This window comes from Leopardus geoffroyi, chromosome D3, assembly GCF_018350155.1.
Source record: "Leopardus geoffroyi isolate Oge1 chromosome D3, O.geoffroyi_Oge1_pat1.0, whole genome shotgun sequence".
NCBI lineage: Eukaryota > Metazoa > Chordata > Mammalia > Carnivora > Felidae > Leopardus > Leopardus geoffroyi.
The window spans coordinates 67,105,773-67,122,856 of NC_059339.1; the positions used below are offsets into that span (position 1 = coordinate 67,105,773).

Sequence of the window (17,084 nt, forward strand, 5' to 3'; positions counted from 1 at the left end):
GCAGTTTCCAAGTGCTTGGGGAAAGATGCACAGCCGGGCTTCGACAGAGCCTGGAGTTTAGGAGGAGAACGGAAAGGCACAACGTATTTCCAGCATCCTCAGCAGGAGAGGCCAACGGTCTTCCACAAGAGCTTGGCCATTAATTCAGTTCAGAGCTATGCCACAGTTACGAACTCCAGCCTCTCAGACATACTGGTGAAATCCTCTGGCTCTAATTTCCTCTTTGCTTCAAAATTATTTGCTGATATTTTAGCACTAATAACTCTGAGACGCTTCAAGCTGCAGTTAGAAAGGAAAAGAATGACATTTCAGGCTCGTTTATACAGCCAGTTGACGCAGCTGTAGGACAAAGGCCTTGAGTTCATCTGCAAGTCTGCTAGTTGACTCCAGCCTGCCCAGTCACTGCTCTTGCTATCTGGTCCTGGAGTTTACACTGGGCTCGGCAGAAAACGACCACTGCTGTCCCCTGGTGGCTGGTCATAAAGCCAGGTCTGCGTTCTCCCAGAGAATTTTCTTGTATTGGCTTAAAGTACAAAGCTAAGGGTGCTGGGCTTCCATCCCCACATATAATATAAAGCCTACATGGAGAAAAAGGTCCACCAACTTGACTGTCCAGTTACCCCCCTGAGCACAGCCGCCAGTTTCAGAAACGTGTGCCACGTCTGAAAGGCTGTGTGAGCCCTATGCTCAGACCCAGGCCAGAACACCTCAGAGAGGGCAGAATGCCTCTCTGGTCAGTCCCAGCATCCTCATATTATCTTCCAGTAGTCGTCACTGGGAACCTGTCCTCGGAGTCCAGAACCCGGTTAGATCCTTCTCTGACTGGCTTCCTATCCCTCATGGGCTAGGAACAAAACCACTAATGAGCCCTCCTTTGGTTTCTCTCTCTGTTTTTTTAAAGTTTATTTATTTATTTATTTATTTGGGAAGGGGAGGGGCAGAGAGAGAGAGGGAGAGAGAGAACCCCACGCAGGCTCCACACTGTCAGCGCAGAGCCTGATGAGGGGCTTGAACTTACGAACTGTGAGATCACGATCTGAGCTGAAATCAAGAGTTGAACGCTTAACCGACTGAGCCACCCGGAGCAACCCCCTTTTGGTTTCCTAATGTGGCAGCAGAAGGTAAGAACATGTACCTCAAGGGTAAATTGTGAATTTTTTCTGATAGTTCGTGATAACGAAGATGGTGGGGGGAAAGTGTCAAATATCATGGTAATACATTCGAAACCTTTTTTGAAATCTGTCAAGGGATGCCACTGGTGTGGAACCTCTTCAGTTAGGATGCTCTTTGGCAACTTCACGGTAAGAGGTCTTCCACGGTAGATTTCTGTGTAACCCAGCAAGACCTTAGAAATCCTGGCCCCAAAGGAGTTATGATTTTGGCCCTTCTACCTCATCTGAGAGGCAGAATTTTTGGCATAAAAGGACCCCAGACTTTGATTCAACATCACAGTAAGGAGGAAGGTACAATATCAACTCCATCACCAACACTGTCAAAAGAACTAGCGGGAATACAGAGGCTTCCTTTACCCATACAAAGATCCTAACACGATGGGAAGGACTCCAGTCACTAACAATGGCCAAAGGAGGCTCACCTAGACTTTAATAATCATTTTTGAAGGAATTCCATTTTCAAAAATAAATTTATTCAAATATTTTATGTCAAAATAATACTAAAAAGTATTCATTGCTATTAGTTGCCCCCAATCAAATGTGCACTTAACTACATGAACACAACTATTACTTCATAGTCTTTTTATTATAGACTTTTTTTTTTATCCACATGAATGTTAAAGAAACTACAACAGAGTTAAATACCATTTTTGATAACATGATTATATTCTTAATTACACTCAATATTAAACTGTAAAATATTTCCAGAGGAATACAATCTTCATTCATACAGCAGGCAAAGTACCAGAGAGGAAGGGGCCACGTCTAAGTCTGTCCAGTTTGTTGTGAAAAGCAGGTTTGTGCGGCTGATGCCATCCCAGCTGTCGAAATGTGATCCCCACTCCTAGGACAGGTCTTGTGTTTCCACCGAGAATCACGTCTTCCAGTGTAAAAGACAGTCTGGCAGAGCCACCCTCTCCGAGTGTGCAGCACCGAGTTCACTTGGGACCGTCCACGGATTTCCCACCCCGGTTGGCTAACAGCACTCCCACGCTCTGGGTTCAGTTGGCCTTGAAAAACACAAAGACTCAAACTTTGGTTCCACCAAAAGATGCGACAAGCATTGACTGCTCTGGTTGGCTCCCCCCTCCCCCCCCACTAATGAATGGCCGCTACAGTCTATTTTACATGGTTGTCCATGCTGCTTTGAGGTCACTTGTCCTTGGGTTCTCCCGAACCTGATTTTGTATGTGATTCCCAAGCCCTTTCAATTCGCAGTCTTTATGTGGGTCAGAAGTGCTCAGTGACAGGCTGTATCTTACAAGACAACAAGAGTAAGTGATTCTGTGCACCTGGGATAGAACAAGAAATGCAGAATGACAACTTCAGCCCCATATAGTCAGATAGTTTAAAAACACATCAAGTAACATTTAGTGTATCCTGAAAGAAGACATTTTTGGTACAGTTTGGATGAAATATTGAAATGGTGACTTGAAAGCATCTTCCTTTGTACATATATTTGCCCGCTCTCTTAGTTTATGCATCTCTGCTGACACTGAGCCAAAGTAGAGCTATTAGATCAGAGTATGCTGGCTTGCGATGCCTCCTTTACAGGAAAGTCATGTTTGCTAGGTTCTAGAAGCTCCAGTTTGCTTAAGACAGCCTGTGGTGAAAGGGGCAGACAGGATTTCATGAGCCAGTGCCCTGCTTTGGCTTTGGCTGGACTGCCCAAGTTAACGTCTATATTTCTTGTCCTGGGGGGTCAGGGCAACCGTAGAAGCATGGCTGGAGTTTCTGTGACTCAACGGCAACAAAACCATCGGATTGGCTATTAACCGCGTGTTTACAACTGATGATAGAGGATGCGGGTCAGGCCACAGTCTCCCGGTACGAATCACAGGAGAGCAGATGAGTGTGGGGTGGCTGAGCCAGGCAGCCTGGCTCGGATCCTGCCACTTGCTCACAGCAAGACCACAGACAACATACTCAGCTCTCTGCAGGTCAGTTTTCTCAGCTGTAGCATATGGTGAGAGCAGTGGACCTTCTCTCAATGGGTTGTTTTGGAGATTAAATAAAAGAATTGACACAAAGCCTTGAGCAGACTAGGAGCACATTGTCAATCTCGATGGAGACTCTTGGAAGAACCTGGTCCTATAGGTCTGACTACAGAGGAGACAAATGGATATGCTATTCCCTCCCTTTGCCTTTGATCTATATAAAAGGAAGACACAGAGTGTTCCATTACAATCCCTCTACATCGTTTTAAGACCTTTTTCTTGTAGTGATTTTTGTAGCAATTATTCCAGAAATGAAGAAAACTAACAATTAGTTACGAGACACAAATCAAAGAGGTAGATGTTGTCAGTATAGGAAAAAAAAATCCTCAAACTCTCCAGAAGGTGGAAGGAAGGAGTAATCTGTGATGAAGAAAATGCAGACATAAGGCAAAAGTAGGGTGGTCATGCCCTTGGGTGTTATATATGGTCTTGAGCATACTTTAATAAAAGCAGCCCCTTTGTGGGAAAAGAGAGAGAGTATGGCAGATGTCTGGTATGCAAGAGTGGTGGTCAACATTTTAGAACTGGCAGAGACTTTGATCAGGTTTGGTCACCTATATTTTATTGATGAGGGTGAGCCTCAAAGAGATTGTATGATATTATCCAAGATAACATGGGGCAGCAGTGTCAGATTTAGAAGCCAGACTCCCTCCAAACAAACCCAATGATCCTTGGGAGACAGAGAAGTGGAATAGAGTCACATGGACCTGAATTGAGTCCTGGTTCTGCCACGTGCTAGCTGAGTGGTCCCACTGAAACTCAGGGTTCCCATGTATGAATGGGGATGACAATAGGATCTACCTTCTAGAGTTGGAATGTTCAAAAGAGATAGATAATGTGGCAAAGAATTTAGCCCAATGTCTGGCATAATCAGTGCTCAACAGATGATAGTTACTATTATTTCTGGCTTGGTCACGAGTTTCTGTATGACTACGAACAAGCCATTTCCCAGGATCCACTTTCTACTTCTGTAGAATGACTGAAAGACCTGGGTGCTTCATCTAGCTACACGGATGACATGTGTATAATGTCAAAAGATGCTCAAAAGAAAAAGAACGTAATGATTAAATTGCTGCTGACATCATGGCACTTTTTTGGTGGTGCAGATTTCACAAAGATCACACTGGGTGTCTGGGCAGGACATGGGGCATGGAAACAACCACAGGTAAGAGAGACTCTCAGGAATAATTCTGGTGTGAAAAACAGTCCTTGATGCAAGGACAAATGCACATAACATTTTGAAATTTTTTTCAAATCATTTTCGTTGTACCGTGAGTTTACAATGAAACAAATACGCAAAGCAGCCCAATGGCTAGTCTACGAGGGCTTGTTTTAGGAGGTGGTTTGAAGATAAAGAAAGAAAGCAAACTACACTTAACACAGCTGGTAGCTAAACAGATAGAATTCATTGCCCCAAAGGGGACTATGCCGAGGTTGAAGAAAGGTTTAGATAAATCCATGGGTAATGGGTCTTTAAGGAGTTATTAAGGGAAAACTAAGAGTATTCAGTGCACGTGCTTAAATTTTAGGATTGGTGTTGTTAAGAACAACAATTTGGCTCTTCTAATGGAATTATGCAGTTAGTAACCTGGTCTGGGTGGAACCTTATTTTGACTCAACATGGAATTTCCTACATCCTAAGGTAGGGCAAAAAAGATTTGTAGAGCAGTGATATGTGGCGATACTTGCTCAGCTTATTAAGTGGATTGCCTGTGGTTTTGAAAAGCTTCCTCCTCTTAACAGTCATATTGGAATCCACTGGGTGGCAAGAACACAGCACACTACCTTAAGGGTCACTCTTGCATAAGACATTAATGCATCAGTCCCTAATTTGGAAACCTGTGGTCACTCAGCAAGGCAGAATTTGTCTCTCTCCCTTGGTGTAATGATTTTTATTTTGTCATCTCTCTTGGGGTAATTCCTTGCAGGCTTGGCATGTTGAGAATCAAATACTGCCTCTAACAATATGGTCGTGATTCTCTGCTTGGCTGATTTAGCTCAGCATTTAAGTAACCACTAATCTTCTGAAAGCACCAGGGTCTACTTAGAGAAATCCCTGTTGTCTGCAAGGATGGAAACAAAATCAGCATGAAGGAAGCATTAGTTACTAAACACAAATCAATCTTTTTTTTTTTTTTTTTTTCCACCTAGCTGTATGCGATGTCACCATCAGAGGCATGGTTTCTGGGCAGTCTTCCTTTTGTAGGTACAAGAGCAGTCGTCATAAGCAAAGAAGATGAGTTGGGGAATAAGAAGAAGTAAAAAGAGTTTATTGAAGTTCCTGAGTGGAGATCAAACTACATTATAATGGATGAATATCATAAATGAGGAGTAAAAGAAGCCAGATACAAAACAATGTTCTGTACAAGGTCCTTTGCTAAAGTTCAAAACCAGGCAAAGCTGATCTTTGTTGAGTGGAGGAATAACTGGACAGGGGTGCAAGGTGGCTCTCTGGGTGCTGGAAGCCTAAGTAGGTTCATCTTGTGAAAATCCATTGAGTTTTGATTTGTTGACTTCATGACTTGATTTTTGAACTTTGATGAATATGTATCATACTTCAATAAAAATGTTATTTAAAAACACATCCTAATATATTCTCTTTGACTTGAAAGAGAATTTGACATTTTCAAATTATTATACCTATGAGTTTATCGGCATTAATTTGGGTGATTCTTGCCTTGATTGCCTTGGTATTCTGAGTTAAGATTTAGTGAAGTCTGACTGTTGTAAAATTATTCATTTCACACAACTGGTGCAAACCTGTCCGCTCTAATGAGAAGGAAACTGTCCAACGTCAACTTCAGACTTAAGAATACTTGAATATATAGACCAGAGCCAACTCACAGGCCCACTTGGTATAACTTCATGGATATGGAAACACAATGACTTATTATTTGACTGTCTTTCTTGCAGAAACATCTGCTTACAGAGGACAGGAAGTGCATGCACTAGGGGCAAGTGGGCACTGAATCTAAAGTCAGGAGCCCTGGGATCTCTTCGCAGCTTTGCAACGTGGACATAAAATGTCACATCTCTCTTCTCCGTACCTCAGTTTCTTGTGTGTAAAATGAAGGGAAAGCATATGAATGAGAGACTGTCTTGGAAATAGTTTTGAGCTCCTGATGAAATATGAGTGACATAATCATCATTATTTAAGACAAATTCTGAAGATTATCACTAATAAAGATGATGACAAGACGTGGGATTGTCATTTGTACAAGGACAGAGGAGGCTTGTGATATGCAGAAAAGAGGCATGAAGGGAAGAACAGAAACCACACACCCGCGTTGTACAGAATTCTTTTTGCCAATAGATTCTATTAAGTTGGAAATATTCCAGAGGGAAGTTCCAGAGGGAAGGATGGGGAAGAATGATTCTGATAGGAATGGGTCACACTGATAAATGACCACAATCCTAGTTGGCCATGAGCACTTACAAATGCTCCCTCTGACATCTGAGTTTTTCCCTGATTTAGCAATTCCAGTTGTTAGGTCATCCTAATGTATTGTCACAGGAACAGCAAGCCTAGTTTTGACATCCCTTCAATTCTAACAATTATATATGTCTTCTGCATAAGCAAAAAGTTGCTTTTGAAATGTTTAGGTATGTTCTGAATATAGTCAATGAACTTTTACTGTCTTCCTTAGAAGCCTGGAATGTTTGTTTTTCAAATTGTTGCCAGGGATGTGACCTTGAACTTGGCTTCAACTCTAGAGAAACAGTGATTGGTTTAGGGAAGGAATGAATGACTCTTCCTACAGAAGACGTTCTCCAAGGTCTGTGTTGCCTGCAATTGTTCACATCACCGTCTGTCAGTAGCTCACTGAAAGCCAGATCTCGGGAAGGCTTTTACAAGCAAAGGAGAGGCAGAGAAGATGAGACACAGTAAACATGATTGAGGACACTCCACTTTCCTGCAGAGGGGCAATACTCAGGCTGTTAGGGAGAACTGCAGACAGCAGAACACCTCAAAACAGAACAAAGATCGCTTCTGCAGACTGAGTACAGACTTTTGTTACTTTTAGGAATTTTCCAGGGAATCTACAAAATGTACATAGCCACTGGCTTAGGAAGTCCCATGCCCAGGCATAACGGAGTTCATCAGTATATTGGCTGAAACACAGGATGCAACTTTACTAATCCCTTGGGCTATGTCGAAAACATCAATAAAGAACATAGCTGAGTAATAATTCAGAATTCAGGAAAATCTCTTTCTTCTGGTAAGCTTACCTTTTAGCTTTTGCTGAGATGGGCACCAAGCTTTTCTTTCCTGATCAAGCTTGCTGCATAGGGGATCTGTAAGATAAAAACAGGCAAAGCTGTCCAGATGAGCTCAATTAAAAAAAAATTTTTTTTAATGTTTATTCTCGAGAAAGAGAAAGAGCATGAGTGGGGGAGGGGCAGAGAGAGAGAGATGGAAACACAGAATCTGAAGCAGGCTCCGGGCTCCGAGGTGTCAGCACAGAGTCCTATGCGGGGCACATTCTCGAGCTGCGAGATCATCACCTGAACTGAAGTCGGACCCTGAACCTACTGAGCCACCCTGTGTCTCCAGAGAAACTAAATTCGAAGACAGGTGCATAGTGGAGACCTTTCATCATGCCTAGAAATTTGAATGCCAGTAAATCCCTCCCTAAGGAGAAAAGGTCTCCATCCGATCGGCAATAGCATGGAGCTTCTGGGACATAGCAATTCCTAAGGCCTGTTAAAAAGCATATCAAGGACAACCAGTGATCACAGTAGACTCTTGCTAGAGCTAGTCTCTGAGGTCAGTATATGACATTTCACCTTAAGAAGTGTTTTTTGTTTTTTTTTTTAGTTTTCATTAAATAATATGGTACTGTTATTTTTTTATTTAGGTATGAAAACTAAGTTATGATGTTATAATGTATGTCCAAAGTAAAGAGACAAGGATGTGATTACAAACTAGTTCAATGCCATCTTTCATTTAATTACAGTGACCGACTATGCTATCATTATAAATCACAAAAATAAGATGAACTAACTAAACACAAATCATTACTCTGGGTAATTTCCCAATAACTACTAAGAAGCATCAGAAATAATTGCACTGAGTGGAAAATACAACCCTTGAGAATACTACCTGGATAAACTTGAAAAGTACTTTTCAGTACTGGGACTTCAAATGAAAGCCTATCCCATTTGATACGTTACTTTTCATTAGAAAATCTGAATGGCTAAAATTGGACTGCATATCTTATTTAGATTTACCTTTCCATTAACCCCAGTGAAGGTAGTCTATCATTATGTTACTTACCTTCATCATTGTAAGACTCAGGACTCTAGAGATTTGCATCTCTCATGCATTTAAAGAAACACATATTCAGCTTTCTAGAATATAACATGAAATATGGCTGTGATGTAAAAGCAGTGAGGGAAATAAAACTGTTTTCATCCGATTCAGCAATGTTTTTGAATACTGGTACATACGCTCTCCATGTTTCCGGCATATCTGTGTTTTGTTCTCCTGATCCCCCATCCACAAATATAAGCCTTTTCTAGTGGGAAGAGACTATGAATCTGTGAGTGACTAATATGGTCCCAATCATATTGGAACCACTATGCCATAATAACTGGTCAGCTGAATAGCCTTTTTTTTTTTTAATTTTTTTTTTAACGTTTATTTATTTTTGAGACAGAGAGAGACAGAGCATGAACGGGGGAGGGGCAGAGAGAGAGGGAGACACAGAATAGGAAGCAGGCTCCAGGCTCCGAGCCATCAGCCCAGAGCCCGACGCGGGGCTCGAACTCACGGACCGTGAGATCGTGACCTGAGCTGAAGTCGGAGGCTTAACCGACTGAGCCACCCAGGCGCCCCTGAATAGCCTTCTTAGTGGCAAAAAAGAGAGAGGACTAACATAACCATCTCACTCTTTTGATACACAGGCACAACATGGATGGTTCCGATAGCCACATATCTGATCAAGAGCACAGACAGCATGAATGAAGTGCCCTTATGGCCTTCATATTTGAGTACCAACCTCATATTTGAGGACATGAGCTGCGATGAGCCGGATGACGACAAGAGCAGTCACATAGGGACCTACTCTAGTTACCTCTTCTTCTCACTGGGCATCATACTACATCTGCTCTCAACAGAGATGCACGTTCCCCATCACAGCGTTTGCTGCGACATGCCAAACACAGGGATTGCCTCTCTCTTTCTGTGCATGATATAACGGAGCCTTGAATGGAATTCTAGTAGTTAGGATAACAATTAGAAATGATGTAAACCTCGGGGCAAGAGGAATTACCTAATACAATGTGCTTGTGTCACGCTCACATTTAGAGACAGTCCTCGACATCAAGACTCCGGTACCACAGTGACTGAGAAAGTGATCCGTCCTGTTCCATCCCAGGCCCTACTGCAAGTTAACATCGCCAGGGGCCCACCGCCTCATCAAAGCCGATAAACTACTCATCCTAACCCTAAGAAAACTGTGGGAAGGACACTGCTTTCATATCTAAGTCAGAATGCTTTTTTCCTTCCTTCCTTTTACCCCAGAAACAATGTAGCATTTCATTAAGGTGGGATGCTGAGGGGAAAAAAAAAAAAAAAAAAAAGCTTAGGAAAAAAGGGATGTTTCCATATATGCACATTTGATTCCCAAATCTACAGACTGGAATTTAAATCCGTTTGAAGAATTACCCACACTCAAACATCGTTGCATTTATGTTGTTAAAACCAAGTGAAATAAAAGCCAAACAAAAACAAAGGCAAAAAGTGCATGAGGTTGTGAGCTGAAAATCATGTATTTTTAATGGTAGGTCCTAAGTCATGAACAACAAAGAATATAGTGCCATGTGGCCCAACTGTTCGTGGGAATTACCCTATTTCATCAATTCTAAAATGTACTTTTTCCCCCCTCATGTTTTAATGTCTCTGAAATTAGGTGTCTTATAATCGATGGTATCTTGGAATAATAGTTGAAAGTTTCTTTTCTTGTGATACATCAAGTAATGGTGTCTCTTACAACTGACAGTGCTTTGGATTCCATGAAATGCAATACTTGATTCACAGAGACTTCTGCAAACACTCCCCAATTTGGGAGCTCATGCTCCTGGAGGCTCCGTTTGAGCTAATTATTCCATTACGTTTCCTGTTCTGGAACTTACAAACACTTTCTTTCCATTTTGACCAGCTTACTATTTTTTTTAACGTTTATTGATTTTTGAGAGACAGAGAGAGAGAGAGAGGACAAGTAGGGGTGGGACAGAGAGAGAGGGAGACACAGAATCTGAAGCAGACTCCAGGCCCTGAGCTGTCAGCACAGAGCCTGACGCGGGGCTTGGAACTCGTGAACTGTGAGATCATGACGGAAGTCAGTGCTTAACTAACTGAGCCATCCAGGCGGGCCATCCATTTTGACCAGCTTAGAAATCACCAAGATTTTCATGGAAAAAAAAAGTCTCTCAAAGCTATATAATAAGTTCTAAATTAGTCACCTAGTTGGCACGAGTCTATCAAAAGTCTGGGGTCTTACCAAGAAAGATAACTTCCTAGTTTGTGCCAAGAAAGAATTAGCCTGAGCTCAGACATTCAGGTGGGTTAACATGTCAAAAGGAGAATGAGGAGAAGGCCACATAACCAAGGAACAAGTGATTGCCTGGTCAGGATGCATGGCAATCGATCAGTAATGGGGAAAGGACCCACTGTAGTCAAAGTCTGGTCTGCTGCTGGGGAATGTTAAGGCAGCATCCAGTCCTCTGACTTGCAGGGACCTCCTTTTCTTGCATATTTAGCCACAAAACCAAAATCCTCTAGTGGCCTAGGGATCTTTTCCTATGAATATAGTGCCAAACAGTAACTGTATTACCTACCTTTAAAAAAAAAATACATAGGACATATTTTTAAAAACTCTCTGGGTTGAGACATTAGAAGTCTGGACAAGTTCCCATCCTAATGAATCCTGGACAACCTCCAAGGAAAGACTGTATCACTGAAGAGCTGTGCCCTTGCCAAGGAGGGAGGGCCCCTCCAGCAGCAGTCAAGACCTCGCTCCTTTCCCTGCAAGGAAGCTCTGTGCTCCCAGCAACAGGAAGTTGTAAACTGCTTTTTTACAAGTCCACAGTGAACGAAACATTAGTACTAAATCTATCGATTGAGCATTATTTTAATTGAGGCTTTTAATGAAGAACTTTGAGACCAAGTTTCCCCTGCTGTGTGTGAGTGCAGCATTCTGGATAAAACAGCAGAGGGCACTTCGAGACTAGCACATTTTCTCCATCTACGCGCCTCTTGGTAGCAATCTAGCAAGTTCAAAGGATGTGAATCTGGATCTAGCCTTTTATCACAGGCTCTCTTCTGCAGCTGCGCAAGGTCCTTCGAGAACTCTGACTAAAGAAGAGTATGTCTTCAACAAACTTACAGTAGTAGTAACTTCTATACAGATGCACTGGCTTGAAAGAAAATTGTTGCCAAATTATCAATGAAAAAAAAAGTTACCAAGGCATCATGATGTGTAAATTATATTATATTCCAGTCCTTGAAAAACCTTAATCAAAAGGTGATACACTGAGTAAAACACCTTCAGCTTCTTTTTTTAATTTTTAAAAATTGAGATCTAATTGATATACAATATAGTCTTAGCTTTTTCATCTTCTTCTTAACTGTACAGCACGATGGGTTTTGTTTTCAAAATTGAACCAACTTTTCCTTGAGTCACAATCCATTTGTGAATGAGATTTTTTTTTTCCTTTGTGCTATAATACAAACTAAGATTTTCACGAGCTTGTCAAGTTTTGGAACTTTTGTATTTGGTTCATAGTGAGAAGAATCTATTTCTTTGCTTGTACAGCTAACTCTGGCTTAGTAAGGAAAACACTTTAAACATTTGAAAACCCAGGGCAGGCGTGGAAGACTTTACTGCAAACTGTGTGAAGTACTTATAGACTCTAATTTTAAGCAATTAAAAAAAAATTAGCGTGTTGCCCATGTATAAATGTTAAACAAACTGCGTAGGCTTTAAATCTCACATTGAGATAAACGCACATTCATTTATAAGTGTACAAATAGAGTCAATTATTTGACTCCGTAGTCATTACACCTTTGCATTTAACAAACTGAAAAAGGAAGCAATGGTGCAGAAATCGCAGTCAGCAGAGAATCTAAAAATGCAGGAGCCAAAGAAATTCATAAGTTTTCTTTCTACAGCAATGATACCCAAGATGCTTTCGATAAAATCTTTTGAATAAGAACACTGCGTAACAGCATAGAATAAATGCACTGTGGGTCTATGGGAATTGTTACAAAATATGATGGTTTTAATATATTTGAATTCTCCATGATTGCAGGATAGGATGGGTTTTTATGTCATCTAAAGGAAAAAAAAAAGCCTATTCTGCAGGCAAATGACTATTCTGTCATATATGCTCTGTAAGCTTTAAATATAAAATAGTTTAAATGTAAAATAATAATTTTGAGTGAAATGCTCTATTCTCAGGAAGCAAAGCATGTAACCATATTTACTGATGAATTAGATCATTCAACTAAAACTACTGAGAAAGTCAAAAATTATGATATCTAGCAACTTCTTTTTTTTTTTTTAATTTTTTTTTTCAACGTTTATTTATTTTTGGGACAGAGAGAGACAGAGCATGAACAGGGGAGGGGCAGAGAGAGAGGGAGACACAGAATCGGAAACAGGCTCCAGGCTCTGAGCCATCAGCCCAGAGCCCGACGCGGGGCTCGAACTCACGGACCGCGAGATCGTGACCTGGCTGAAGTCGGACGCTTAACCGACTGCGCCACCCAGGCGCCCCAGATATCTAGCAACTTCTTGAAAATCTTTAGATCGAAGTCTCTCAGGACATTACCCCCCACATACTTTAGCAAATAAAACAAGCTGAATAAGGGATTTGATAAATTTCTGTTCAGGTGAATTGGAGTCTGCTGCCTCAATTCCAAAGCAGATGGTATAATGTGAAGCCAGGTCCTTCTTGCACAAAAATATATCTAGGCATCAGGACTTGAATAGTCCCACTATTAGAGGTACTGCTTTGAGAAGAGGCATGCTATGAAATTTATTACTCATACTGGCAGAGCATTTGATAACTTGCACGGGCATTTCATGTTTATTAGGCACCTGTGCCTTACTTACTATATTCCTATCAGGGCACAGGTTGGAGCTTCCGAATTCCTTTGGATGAGGAGCTGACACTTAATGGACTATATGGGAGTAGTCTTGAATTGAAGTTTGCAGACCTGCCAGCCTGTGTCTGTTAGTCACAAGGACAGTGCAGTAATACGGGAACACCTCATAATTCACCACTATGGCTTTCTTTAGTCGTTTTAGTAGTAGTTTCTTAGCACAAAAGACAGTTCGAGGAAATCAGGAACGAGCCAGGGAAATTTGGAAAAGAATTAAGAAGACCACTCTATGGGAGTATCAGAGTTGAGTCAGGGGTCATCCCTGGGTGGTGATTCATTCAGCAAATGTTTATGATAGCCATCGGATGATAGGTACTAGAGGCTGCATGAAGACCCTCCCCATATTAAGGCAGGGGACCCAAGAGAAGAAGTGGGAGGGACAAATCACATCTATTTCACCTGTTTCATGTTGTCAGCCTGGATGTGGTTTTGCGGATTTCAGAAATTATATGGTACCTACAGGGCTGGGGGGAAAAATGTCTAGCTTCTCCCAAGGAATTTAATTTGTGACCAGGAATAATTTACTATCTAGAGAAATCTGAATTAATAACACTTGTCTACATAAATGAATATATGATGATAAAATATTTTGCAATATAGTGTAATAAAAACGCTTAGTAATACCAATTTATCCCTTGCATGCACCAAATATCTCAAAAGACACAAGACATTTTTTCTGCTATCAATACTGTTTACTACATGGATGCAGTATCATTTCCTCTTTTACTAAGGAAACCTAATGTCAAAGAAAAGTAAGACATTCAAGCTATATAACTGACCTTAAATAGGGGCACTGAAATAAATGCCTACTCCCTCTTCTAAAGCCCATATTGCTATACGCAACCACTCTAAAATCACAAATTTTTGGTTGTATGCGTGGCAGTTTTTAAGAGTCAGAAAGTGATATGTAGAATCAGTAAGGTCTGAAAATTTTATATCCTTCTGTCTCCAATTATTTGTTTAAATTCTTCCTTTATATAGGGGTGCCTGGCTGGTTTGGTTGGTCGAGTGTGAGATTCTTGATCTTGGGGTTGGGAGTTTGAGTCCCACGTTGGGTATAGAGATTACTTAAAAATAAAATATTAAAAAAATTCTTCTTTTGGACAAAGAAAACAATTAGAATAGTCACAGCAAGTAATCAATAGCTCTTATTATCTAGGTATCAAAAGCTAAGAACAGTAGATACATTTTTTTTAACCCTTTGGGGGCTTAGTAATCAATCAATTGAGAAAAAGCCTTCTGCACTCCCCCCCTCCCATGACTTTAAGTGCAAACAAACCAAACACAAACAAAAACAAAAGCAGAAGAAAAGTCCTGTTTAAGAGGTATCTTACATTGAGGTGACATTCAGAACAGAGAAATGTTAACTGGCCATTGAGGTCAATGAAGACCAGTGGGAATGGTCTAAGAGTACAAACAGCACTTTTAACAAAGCCCCAGAATGGAGGCATTACAAGGTGGCTTTAAAAATGACTCCGAGGGGCACCTGGGTGGCTCAGTGGGTTGAATGTCTGACTTGGGCTCAGGTCATGATCTTACAGTTCTTGAGTTCGAGGACTGCATCAGGCTCTGTACTGACAGTCTGTTTCAGATTCTGTCACCCTCTCTCTCTGCCCCTCCCCTGCTCGTGCTCTGTCTCTCTCTCTCTTGAAAATAAGTAAACATTAAACAAATTAAAAATAAATAAATAAAAGATAAAAAATGACTCCAAGCAATCTCCACTAACACAAGCATGATTTCTCTGATGCAGAAGGAAAATATTAATACTTATCTTCCTTGAGTTATCCTGACAGAGAGCTAGATACCTGGCTGTCTAGACAAGACAGGTGGATATACGTAGATACATGCTTAATAAAATACAGGTAACAGGGAGCAGCTCGGAAACGTCCAGCAACCAGGGCACCTGGGTGGCTCAGTCGGTTAAGCGTCCGACTTTGGCTCAGGTCGTGATCTCGAGGTCCGTGAGTTCGAGCCCCGCGTCGGGCTCTGTGCTGACAGTTCAGAGCCTGGAGCCTGTTTCAGATTCTGTGTCTCCCTCTCTCTGACCCTCCCCCATTCATGCTCTGTCCCTCTCTGTCTCGAAAATAAATAAACATTTAAAAAAATTAAAAAAAAAAAAAAGAAAACGTCCAGCAACCCCAATTATAATAGTCATGCTGGGAATACCACTAAGGATCAGTGTATGTCTCCATCCAGGTGATTAAAAAATATCTTACAAATATGGAGCAGAAATTATCGTCCCCACTGTACTCAGGAAAATGAGAGAGTATGAGACACTGTTTTAAAAGCCCTAATGATTGGGGCGCCTGGGTGGCGCAGTCGGTTAAGCGTCCGACTTCAGCCAGGTCACGATCTCTCGGTCCGTGAGTTCGAGCCCCGCGTCGGGCTCTGGGCTGATGGCTCAGAGCCTGGAGCCTGTTTCCGATTCTGTGTCTCCCTCTCTCTCTGCCCCTCCCCCATTCATGCTCTGTCTCTCTCTGTCCCAAAAATAAATAAACGTTGAAAAAAAAAATTAAAAAAAAAAAAATAAAATAAAAGCCCTAATGATTAATACCAGATCTGTCTGCGTGGGGATGAAGGGTGGTGAATTCAGAATGAAAAAAATCCAAAAAACCCCACTACGTTTATTCACCAGGCACCGTCCTGCTTCCCTGTTTCCACATAAATACAACTGAGTGTCCACTTTTTGGTATGATTAGGAGAGGGTGAATAACACACTTCATTTGGAAATAATCATTTCTTTGAATCACCCTTCAAGTGACTTTATTTTTTTGTTGTTGTTATTTTTTCTTTTTTCTTTTAATATGAAATTTGTTGTCAAATTGGTTTCCATACAACACCCAGTGCTCATCCCAACAGGTACCCTCCTCCATGCCTGTCACCCACTTTCCCTTCCCTCCCACCCCCCATCAACCCTCAATTTATTCTCAGTTTTTAAAAGTCTCTTATGGTTTGGCTCTCTCCCTCTCTTTTTTTTTTCCTCCCCCTCCCCATGGTCTTCTGTTAAGTTTCTCAGGATCCACATAAGAGTGAAAACATATGATATCTGTCTTTCTCTGTATGACTTATTTCACTTAACATAACACTCTTCAGTTCCATCCACGAAAACCTCTCTGACCTCAGCCGCAGCAATTTCTTACTTGACACATCTCCAAAGGCAAGGGAATTAAAAGCAAAAATGAACTATTGGGACCTCATGAAGATGAAAAGCTTCTACGCTGCAAAGCAAACAATTAACAAAACTAAAAGGCAACCAACGGAATGGGAAAAGATAGTTGCAAATGACATATCAGACAAAGGGCTAGTATCCAAAATCTATAAAGAACTCACCAAACTCCACACCCGAAAAACAAATAATCCAGTGAAGAAATGGGCAGAAAACATGAATAGACACTTCCCTTCAAGTGACTTTAATTGATTAAGTGTATTTATACTAAGTTCTCTTGGCAGCAAAGGGTGTGGCTTAGGTCTGGGTAAGGGAAGGAGAGGAAGAGAGAAGACAGGAGCTTCTCGGGCATCCCGGCGCCCCGTGCTCACAAGTTTGCACAGTGGGAGGCGGTGCAGGTACCTCTGGTTCACCCACAGAGACAATTTACACATCTGTCTATTAACACATGGTAGGTAGTTACATCTCGAGGAAACGAACTGACACATCTGTTTATCCTGTGTCTAAGTAAATCTTTTGGTAATTAGCATCTAAACCAGCTGAGAGGTAAGTGGTAAGTGGACCAAAGGGTTTCACGG

General features: G+C 41.4%; 1 protein-coding gene across 2 annotated transcripts in view; it reads right to left on the minus strand.

The window, feature by feature from the left end:
* Positions 1-1,739: 1,739 nt before the first annotated feature.
* Positions 1,740-17,084, minus strand: part of SKOR2 (SKI family transcriptional corepressor 2) — a 45,197-nt gene continuing 29,852 nt past the window's right edge. For both annotated transcript variants that reach the window (XM_045457906.1, XM_045457907.1), the window contains 2 exons: positions 7,400-7,465; positions 1,740-2,464 (listed from right to left, as the gene is read on the minus strand). In XM_045457906.1, coding sequence (XP_045313862.1) covers positions 7,403-7,465 — 63 coding nt within the window. In that variant the 3' untranslated portion in view covers positions 1,740-2,464; positions 7,400-7,402. The remainder of the gene's footprint in view (positions 2,465-7,399; positions 7,466-17,084) is intronic.